The 10,599-nt window shown below is 33.4% G+C and overlaps 1 protein-coding gene across 1 annotated transcript; it reads left to right on the top strand.

Moving 5' to 3' along the window:
- The first annotated feature begins 347 nt into the window (after nucleotides 1-347).
- LOC105126187 (Flavin containing amine oxidoreductase family) lies at nucleotides 348-5,257 on the top strand. Its single transcript, XM_011026972.1, has 9 exons — nucleotides 348-870; nucleotides 1,019-1,204; nucleotides 1,343-1,427; nucleotides 2,011-2,158; nucleotides 2,248-2,328; nucleotides 2,545-2,716; nucleotides 3,398-3,557; nucleotides 3,726-3,829; nucleotides 4,714-5,257. The coding sequence occupies exons 1-9, from the start codon at nucleotides 475-477 to the stop codon at nucleotides 5,011-5,013; spliced, it is 1,632 nt and encodes a 543-aa protein (XP_011025274.1). The 5' UTR covers nucleotides 348-474; the 3' UTR covers nucleotides 5,014-5,257.
- Nucleotides 5,258-10,599: the final 5,342 nt, after the last annotated feature.

Genomic DNA, 10,599 nt, shown 5'->3' with positions numbered 1-10,599 from the left:
TGAAGTGACTTTGCATCACTATAAATTGTGCTTGTTTATCTTATTTTTTTTTTTAAATATGCTTTCAATTTATTATTCCTCCATATTTTTCAAATAAAATTTAATATTTTTCTTGCCAAAATAACTTGAAAATTGATAAAAATACACACTTTCAACATAAATGTATATATTATTTTTTATGTTTTATATATAATTTGATCTTACAATCCAAATTTCTTAACCATCCACCGATCTTATATGAAGCAACCATTTTAATAACCTCGGATTAATATAAAAATAATTAATTAAATAAGGAATCGCATTAATAAAAAACAAAAAAGACAAGTGGTTTCAGACGCCTGCGTCATCACAAGGCACAACACAACGGATTGAGACGCGGGCGTATAAGCGAAACAAAGCACTTCCAATCTTCATCTAAGATAACAACACGCTTCCGGTGGTTTCTTTGCTTGTAAAACCGCGAGCGTGCCCGCCATGACTACCTTCATTGACTTCTCTCTTCTCCGTCCGACAACGCTGTCTGTCATCCCCTCCTCATTCTCAAAATTCTCCACTCTCAGACCCTTTAAACTCCGATGCTCCCTAACCGAAGAGTCAGCTACCATTACTCCGTCGAAGCTCAACGGCGAAGCCCAGTCCAACGGCGGACATTCTGCCGCGGCGGATTGTGTCGTTGTCGGAGGAGGCATTAGTGGGCTCTGTATCGCCCAGGCTCTTGCAACCAAACACCGGGATGTTGCTCCCAATGTGATTGTCACCGAAGCCAGAGATCGCGTCGGTGGCAACATTACCACCCTGGAAAGAGATGGTTATCTATGGGAAGAGGGCCCGAACAGTTTCCAGCCTTCCGATCCTATGCTCACTATGGTGGTAAGTTCTTCAATTACCAGTCAGATTTTATTTTACCTTATTTTTCTAGTTCAATTGCAGGTAGTTTCATATATGATCAATCAATGCTTTATATAATTTGGAGTTTTAAGAGTTTATTTATTACTGAATTGGCTGGATTTGTGTGCAGGTGGATAGTGGATTAAAAGAGGATTTGGTACTAGGGGATCCAAATGCGCCCCGTTTTGTATTGTGGAATGGGAAGTTAAGGCCAGTACCTGGCAAGCCTACTGACTTGCCATTTTTCGACTTGATGAGTATTGGTGGCAAACTCAGAGCTGGATTTGGTGCTCTTGGACTTCGGCCTCCGCCACCAGTTTGTTCTCCTTTTAACTTTAATTAATTGTTATAATATGCACTTGATAAGAACATCAAATGATAGTGTAATGGTGCATATTTATGTGTACTTGTCAACGAGTCTTCTCGTAATTTTAGACTTTGACAAAGGTGACAGGGACATGAAGAATCAGTTGAAGAGTTTGTGCGGCGTAACCTCGGTGCTGAGGTTTTCGAGCGATTGATTGAGCCTTTTTGTTCAGGTGATAATTAGTGGCTTATGATGTCAACCAATGTGTATAGCTTCTAATATGATGCCCATTTCTGTTCTTTTTTAACTGTACCATGTTTAAAGCCAGCGCGTCACTTCATGGTATAATCTAGTTGATGTTAAACACATGCAGCATTGTTGATGCATGTTATTAATTAGTTTCACAATACCTTTTCCTTTATTTCTTTAGTCATCATGTATTTCTTGTATTTGTCTGCTTCAATAACGAATGACACAGAAAAATGAAACTCTTACATTTTGTCAAATTGGCTAAACTTGATTTTTCTCTGATGGTTGTATCTTTATTCTTATTAGGCCATGCAAGACAATTTATTTATTCCTTCCCACAAATATTGTGTGCATTACAATGTGGTCATCCATCTAACTCCATTGACTAAACGTTCTGGAAACCCCCAGCCAGTATTTTGTTGCATAATAGATGAACTAGATCTGTCACACACCGAATTCCTCTAATCTGTTTTTTTTTTTTTTGCCAAGAACATCTATACTACAATATGTTTTATCTTACACGGGGAGTAGTTTCTGGGTTTACTTAAAACTTTTGCAGTACACAGGTGTTTATGCGGGTGATCCTTCCAAACTAAGCATGAAAGCGGCTTTTGGAAAAGTTTGGAACCTGGAGCAAACTGGTGGTAGTATCATTGGTGGAACTTTCAAAACAATCCAGGAGAGAAGAAAAAGCCCCAAGCCACCTCGAGACCCGTAATAATATATGCTTGGACTAAATCATTTTTTATTATCTTATATTTGTTAGTTTATCCTCAGTTTCTTAACTCATAATTATCTTTCAGGCGCCTACCAACACCAAAGGGCCAAACTGTTGGATCTTTTAGAAAAGGACTTGCTATGTTGCCTGATGCAATAGCAACAAGGTGTGCCTTGCTACCGAATCTCTTTTTTTTTGAAAAGCAGACTTTCTGTTTGAAGGATACCTATTGTTCTTCACAATGAGTGAAGTTCCTCCATTGTTATTTGATTCAGTCAATGCCCTTGTGCTATTGTTTGAAATTGTCTTTTTCGTGGCCATTTTTTTTTTTTGTGTGGTTTCATGATTTTCAGGTACTAATTAGCCATGTTGATTTTGGCAGGTTGGGTAGCAATGTAAAATTATCTTGGAAGCTGGCAAGCGTTGTTAAATTGGATAGTGGTAGATATAGTTTGACATATGAAACACCTGAAGGATTAGTTTCTCTACTGAGCAAAAGCGTGGTCTTCACTATTCCATCCCACATTGCAAGCACTCTACTGCATCCGCTTTCTGTATGTTTCATTCTTGAATACTTTACCCTATTTCAAATCAATCCTTTTTGCTGCTGTTCGTTAGTGAATAATCACAATTGGTTTGTGGCCAAGTTCTTTCCATGCTAGCAGTGTTTGATTTTGTGTGCCTTTATAATTAGTGAAAGTTACAACTTGTTCTTGAAGTGAGGAAACTAATAGGGTTGAATTAGTGCATACAGGTTTCTAAGAAAATCTGTTTCGAATGTTGTTTGTATCATTCATGGATCTGACTTTCTTTTAAATTTGTTTTCTAAATTTATTGATAGATGCTAATGGCCTGTTGTGCTCTTGTGACAATGTTATTCCTAGTATTGGTTTCTACTATCCTAACATCATGCATATCTCCCCATGAGACATTCAAGAATACAAGTCATCCTATTGTAGCCCAAATGTCTTGCGGTGTCAGAAATTTATTTTTGTAAAGTATATAATCTGCTCCATGATGCCTAATTCAAATATGTGTAAATTTTTAGTAATCTGTTGTAAAAGCATTGGTGTTATCTAACCAAAATATCCAATAATAAGGCTTAATAAAATAATTGGTGTCTGGCTGTTTTAACTGACCAATGGAGGCTTTATTTGCAGTTCCTTTATTTTTTTCTTTAAAAGAGATTTCCAAAATATGCAGTTAATCCTTTCCATGTTTACTCATGGTTACAGGCTACAGCTGCAGATGCACTATCAAAATTTTATTACCCACCAGTAGCAGCAGTGTCTGTTTCATATCCAAAGGAAGCAATTAGACCAGAACGCTTAATAGATGGTGAGCTCAAGGGGTTTGGTCAGCTGCATCCACGAAGCCAAGGGGTGGAAACATTAGGTACATTTGTTTTAGTGCGAAAATTATTTGCCATTACTGTATCACAATCTTAACCCTGTCTTGCATCTAGAAGTCACCATTCAAGTTTGAAAATAATGACAAAATACTCCACAGTTTACCAAAAAAACAATGTCTAATTTTGTTTGTGAATTTTTGTGTGTTCTGCAGGAACTATATATAGCTCATCTCTTTTTCCTAATCGCGCTCCTACTGGAAGGATTTTGCTCTTGAACTACATTGGAGGAGCTACTAACCCTGGAATAGTGTCTAAGGTAAGACAGTTGTAGAAACATTTAGATTTCTGTTGTGGATGATCCTAGACTCGGATCCAAGGAGAAATATGATGGTGTGGTTGGTGATAAATTATCGACCTCATGTGCTCATGCAGAGAGTATTTTTAGCTTAGTTCTCCAGAAAGATGCTTAGTTGGATCCTAACAATTGCCTACTCAACATTGAATTCTCATATACATTTATCAGCCTTTTTTTTTTAATAAAGAAAATTGTACTCGGATGGATCAGAATGTAGGACAAGTCTTCCTCCAAAATCAGAACTACAAGGAAAAAGACGAAACAACATGGTGAAAAGAATGTCAGAAACGCCTGATAAATGAATATCACAAAAGAGAGATATCCAAATAAAGCCCTGGAAGTGGATCCAGGAACGCCTTATTAATTCTAAAAGAATGTTTCTATCCCATTACAGTTGATTAGACAGGGTTGAATTTCAAAATTATGGAATTCCTGGGTTCCACAAGAACCAATGGCTGAGAACATTGTGCCTTACCATCATAGCTTGTAATCCATTCATTTCCCATAACCAACCCAATGACCAAAGGGTATTAATCGTTCATCCATCTCTCTCAGATGGGTTTCATTTCCAACGAAGCAACTTCAGTTTGAATTTTTGTGGTTGATCTTGTCCCCCCTGGTTCATTGTAGCTATCATATCTATGCTATGGCTTGTGTACCAAAGGTCTTGTTTACTTAAATTATCTGATTTTTGGTTTATGTGTAAGCCAATTATATCTTATGGGATACTGCCGAAAGTCTCTTTTTGACAGAGTAACAGATAATCACTTCCTCTCTGAGATTCATGTTCTTCAGTCTCCTTTTCTTTTATGGGTAAATTTCTTATCATCACTTTGTCTTTGCAGACAGAGAGTGAACTTGTAGAAGCAGTTGATCGTGATTTGAGAAAGATGCTTATAAATCCTAGCGCGACAGATCCTCTTGTATTAGGGGTGAGAATATGGCCACAAGCCATTCCTCAGTTCTTGATTGGTCATTTTGACATCCTAGATGCTGCAAGAGATGCTCTCAAGGCTGAAGGGTTGCAGGGGCTGTTTCTTGGGGGGAACTATGTATCTGGTGTTGCGTTGGGCCGATGTGTAGAGGGAGCTTATGAAGTTGCTGCTGAGGTAACTGATTTCCTCTCCCAGTATGCCAACAAATAGTGTCAGATGCTGGACGATCACTACACATGTTAGTCAAGTGTTCTGGTATCCTGTAGGAATGATCAGATAAGCGATTTCTCTACGGCTGTTGCATGAAGTTTCGATTGGCTTAGTTATTCTTTGTTTAGGTCTTCTGTATGACTCTAATTTCTCAAAATCCACTTTAGGTTTTATCATTAGTGACAGTCTGTTCTCATCGCTGCACCATGTTCAGAAATGCAGTTAGCAAATGCTTAAGATTTGGGAACCCATCTTCCTGCAGCGTCAGGCTCTTAGCGATAACAATCGCAGTCACACCAGGTTTAAACAGGCATTTCTCCCACTAACGCGTGGAGGCCCACAAATGCGGCAGCTTCTGGCACTGAATGATGTGTTTTCTCCTGGACCTTAGTTGACCCGGGCCTTAATTAGAAGATTATTTTATATTATGTTTTGATTTTGTATTTTAAAAATATTTTTGAAAAAAATTTAATTTTTTTTGTTTTTGAATTAATATTTTTTAGTAATTTTAAATTATTTTGATATATTGATATTAAAAATAATTTTGTTAAAAATAAAAATATTATTTTAATATATTTATGAGAAAAAAATATTTTAAAAAATAATTACCATCATATTTTTAAATAATAGATTTTAAGCAACCACACATCTTCAAGTGACTATGACTTTCCAATAGTTTCTGTTTTTATTTTATGTTTTAAAATTATTTTTTTAAAAAAAATATTAAATTAATGTTTTTAGATATGTTTATAAGTTTAATGTGTTAGGTAAAAATTAAAATAAAATTATGAGAAATTATTATTTTAATATATTTTTAATTAAAAAAATATTTTTAAAAAAAAACTGTATGAAGAATAATATAATCGAAATCAACTAAACTCAGGGTTAGTCGAAACCAACAAGCATAGGAACCAAAATTAATTCTACGTGCTATTTTCCAAATTGTTAAGCGCAAACAGCTGACTTCATTTTCAAAAAGCAGGGCACTCGATGTTGATGAAGGGGTATTTGATTGTACGATAATGGTTTTTTTAAAATATTTTTTATTTAAAAATATATTAAAATAATATTTTTTTTAAAAAAATTATTTTTAATATTAATATATTAAAATGGTTTATTAACATAAAGTAAAGAAAAAAGATAGCATTTTTTTTATTTTTTTTAAATTGCAAAAATAAATATGCCAAAAAGAAAATTATACACGTGCTCGAACTCTATAGGAGCCCAATGTTATTAGGGTGCCGTAGTCTAGCCTGGAAACTACCCTGGCGGCTATGTTTTTCCAACTGTATCGTATTTCGAAACAAATTTGGTGAAAAAGTCATGCTATTGAAGTTGATTGGAGAAAAAGATCTGTAAAGCAGAGCTCAAACAGGGGATCCTGCCCCACCCAGGGCCTAATCCTGGAGACATGCTTGAATGGAGAATTAAAGGCCATCTGAAGTTTGACTGAATAGAATTAACATTCAAAAGGCAGACATCATGATGGAATGCATTGAAGCACACAGCTAGACGAGGAGAGAAAAATCACAGGGTTTGCTATGGGAAACCAAGGACACCGAGGCTTAGTGGTAAGGTTAGTAGCTAATGCCTTTGGGTTAAAACACAAAATACTAGTGGCATTTTAGAGACCAAAAAGTCGTTGGAGCAAGGGAAAGGTCCTATAATGTCAAATCTAAGCAACCTTGGTAGGGGTGGCGGGGGACATTTACCTATTCTTTTTCTCGCCGTTTGTTTTGTTTGAAATCCCAAGCGGAGATTTCATGTTCCCCCCTGCGTTAAAGAAGATGGAGTATGAATTTGAATCAGGGATTAGCATGTGACCCATGGATTTACACGTGAATGAGAGATTGAATTGAAGAAGAAAGGAAGAATGTAATCACTCTCGTGTCTTTCCTTCCTTTTACACCTTGTTCTTGTGTTCCCAAAATAGTTGATTACAGGTCTCCAATTTAGGACGACTAGATTGCACGTGAATGGGATAATTGCATATGCTAGCAGATTGCTTAGCATATTTGGCAGATGCAGAATAAATGGGTTTAATAGGCTCTTCCTACAATTAAGACATTTGAATATGTAATTACATATATTCTTGTGTGATTTTATATCAACAACATAAAATAGACTTGTATGTATGTGCACACACATTACAATGTATAACAAAAATATAATAAGATTGCAAATGTTTTATTTTTCCTTTTATTTTTCTTCATGGTACCACAACAGGTTAATATTTACTTGTCTTTTCATTTGGGATGGAGATCTTGGTTGTTTTTTCTTTATCAAACAATTCTAATGTCAATACAAATCAATGTTTGTGTTCAATATTGTTGAATGATTTTATCATTGTTATTTAAATTATCTTTCTTGGTTTAGGGTTGTGTCATTAGTTCTTAGAGTAAGATCTAAAATTAACTTTCATTAATAAAAGCAATGTTGTTTATGATGTCAAGTAATCTTAATATAAATCTTAGTTTTCAAATGATTAGATGATTTAATCATGGCTACTCAACACTATAAAACCTTATATTATAGAAATTTTTAGTTACTCAAAATTTATTGTTGATCTATAGGAGACAATAAAGAAGATATATGGGAATCAGAACAATGTTACATGAAACTATTCTCTTAAACAATTATATCTCTTATTTTATATATTTTTTCATTTACTTTTAAGTTGCTATCAATTAAGAAAATTACTATAATGCTAAATTGTGTTGCTATTTTTTTCTTTTCATAATATTCTGTTTCACGATCTAACCATCAAGAGATGAATGATGTGGGATTTTTTTTTTAAGGTCTTTGTTATCTTCAAATAGACTCTTGCATATCTAAACGACTTCACTTCAATATTAGTTTAGATTATGAGGGGAAAAAATAAACCATGGCATCAACATTTGATCCTCTAGAACCTATTTTATATAAATTATTCTTTTATTTGAACAATAATTCAATAAATTATCATGTTTATCATTTATCAAATCTACATGTCTACCTTTTTTTTCTACTTTTCATTCTAATAAACCATTTAACTTGATACATTCTGATGTCTAGGGTCTAATTTTAATGTCTTTTGATGGAAAAAAAAATATTTTGTTATACTTATTAATGATTATTTGTGATTTACTTGTCAATATTTTTTAAAATAAAAAAATAAAGTCACAACTATTTTTTAAAACTTTTGTAATTTAATCAAAACCCAATTCGTATCCATAATACAAACTATACAATCAAATAATGACACTGAATATATGTCACACATCATGACACAATACTTGAGCATGCATGACATTATTCATCAAACTAGCTATGTGTAAACTCCACAATATAATGGAGCAGTAGAAAGAAAAAATCAAGACATTTTAGAAAAAATAAGATCATTAATGATATAAATGATGTTTCTAAAAATTTTTGGTCATAAGAGGTACTTGCAACTAGTTACCTTATAAATCGATTACCTGGTGGAACTTTAAATTTTACCTCTCATGCTGAGTTATTAACAGAAAAAATTCTAAATTTGATGCATTTTAGAGTTTTTAAGTGTTTATGCTATCTACACATTTAACCCTCATAACAGGACAAACTAGACCATTAAGTTATCAAATATATTTTATTGGGTTATTTAGTTACCCAAAAGAGATATAAATGCTATTATCCGAACTCATAAAAGTTGTTGGTGACTAGGGATATACACTTTGATGAGAGCACTGCATATTACTTTTATTCCAGTATAATTAACAAATAGGAGTTCATATTCATTTTTTTCCACTACCACTTTTAAATGATGATACAAATCATTCAGACTTGTCATTCGACGCCATAAATATATGACATTGTATTGATTTTGATCCTTTATCATATGAAACTGTTGATAAAAATATAACAGCTACCTCTGTTAATAAATCTGAAGCTTCCTGTAGACACCATTTAATTTATAATCGATATCCACCATCTAAACTTCAGGACTTTGTCACTTACATTGTATATATCCAATAAATAATGCTTTAACTTATCATAAACTTTCTTCATCACATGTTGTCTATGTCAATGCTATATCCAAGAGGCCAGATCCTTAAAGTTTTTATGAAGCTAATCAACAAGAAAAATGGTAAAAGATAACACAACATGAACTTCAAGCTTTAAATGAAAATAACACTTGGAGTGTTGTATTTTTTCCAAAAGAGAAAAAAGGTCATGGGTTGCCGATGAATATACAAGACTAAATTTAGAGCAGATGTCACCATTAAGAGATAAAACACGATTAGTTGTATAGGGGTCCACCTAAACATTTGGTATAGATTGCTAAGAAACTTTTAAACCTGTTGTAAAAATAAATATTATCAAAATTCTGTTTTCCATTGCTATAAATCTTGGCTGGACATTATCTTAACTGGATGTCAAGAATGCCTTCTAGCATGGTGATCTTCAAGAGAATATATATATGAAGCTACCTAGACATCTAAATAATTGTGATCCTAAATTGGTTTACAGATTACATAATCCATTTATGGATTAAAACAATCTCTTTGTGCTTGGTATGCTAAACTAAAATCCATTTATGGATTAAAACAATCTCTCTATGCTTGGTATGCCAAATTATGTATAACATTTGAAGAAAATGGGTTCAAAAGAAGCAATGTTGATCATTCTCTATTTGTTCAAACAAAATGAGGTAAAAGGTTGGTGGTGTTAATTTGTATTGATGATCTCATTGACACTTATACTAATCTTGTTGTTGTTGCTAATCTTAAACTAGTTTTTCATCATAAATTTGTTATCAAAGATATTAATGTTTTCAAATACTTTCTTGGTTTAGAAATATCGACTTCACATAAAGGGCTGTTTTTAAACTAAAAAAATACATTATTGATTTGCTATAAGAGGCTGATATGCTTAACTGTAAGCATGTCATTACTCTTTTGGATAACAAATTATAAATGACCATGAAAGGTGAACTTCTTCACCAACTGCAAATTTTTCAAAGGATGGTAGGGAAACTTATTTATCTTATAAATACGCAACCCAATATAAGTCATACAATCAATCTTGTTAGCCAATCCATGCATGCTCCTATTACAAATAATATATTGATTGTTAAAAGGATTCTTCGATCCATTAAAGGGTTTATTAGACATGATTTATTCATGAAAAATAATGGTTACACTCAGGTACTTGGATATACTAATGTAGATTAGGTAGGAAACACTTTTGATCACAAATCAACCACTTGATATTGTATATTTGTTGGGAAAAATCTGGTTTCATAGAAAAGCAAAAAACAATTGGTTGTTGCTTGTTCTAGCGCAAAAGCAAAATATTGTGTTATAACATCCACTACTTCTAAACTTATATGGATGAAGACATTTCCTAAGGATTTAGGTTTTTGTTTTTGTTTTTAGCTTATGTTTTTTTACTGTAATAATCAAGTTGCCATGCAAATTGCGTCTTATCCAGTTTTCCATTAAAGAACTAAACATATTGATGTTGACTGCAATTACATTTGAGAAAAAGTTCAATCTCAAATAATGACAGCTCACTATACTTAAGAGTCAGGATCAACTTGTAGACATCTTAAGCAAGTCTTTG

This window comes from Populus euphratica, unplaced genomic scaffold (assembly GCF_000495115.2).
Source record: "Populus euphratica unplaced genomic scaffold, PopEup_1.0 scaffold75.1, whole genome shotgun sequence".
Lineage (NCBI taxonomy): Eukaryota > Viridiplantae > Streptophyta > Magnoliopsida > Malpighiales > Salicaceae > Populus > Populus euphratica.
Note: the sequence above shows the minus strand (reverse complement) of the source record. Positions and strands in the feature narration are given on the sequence as shown.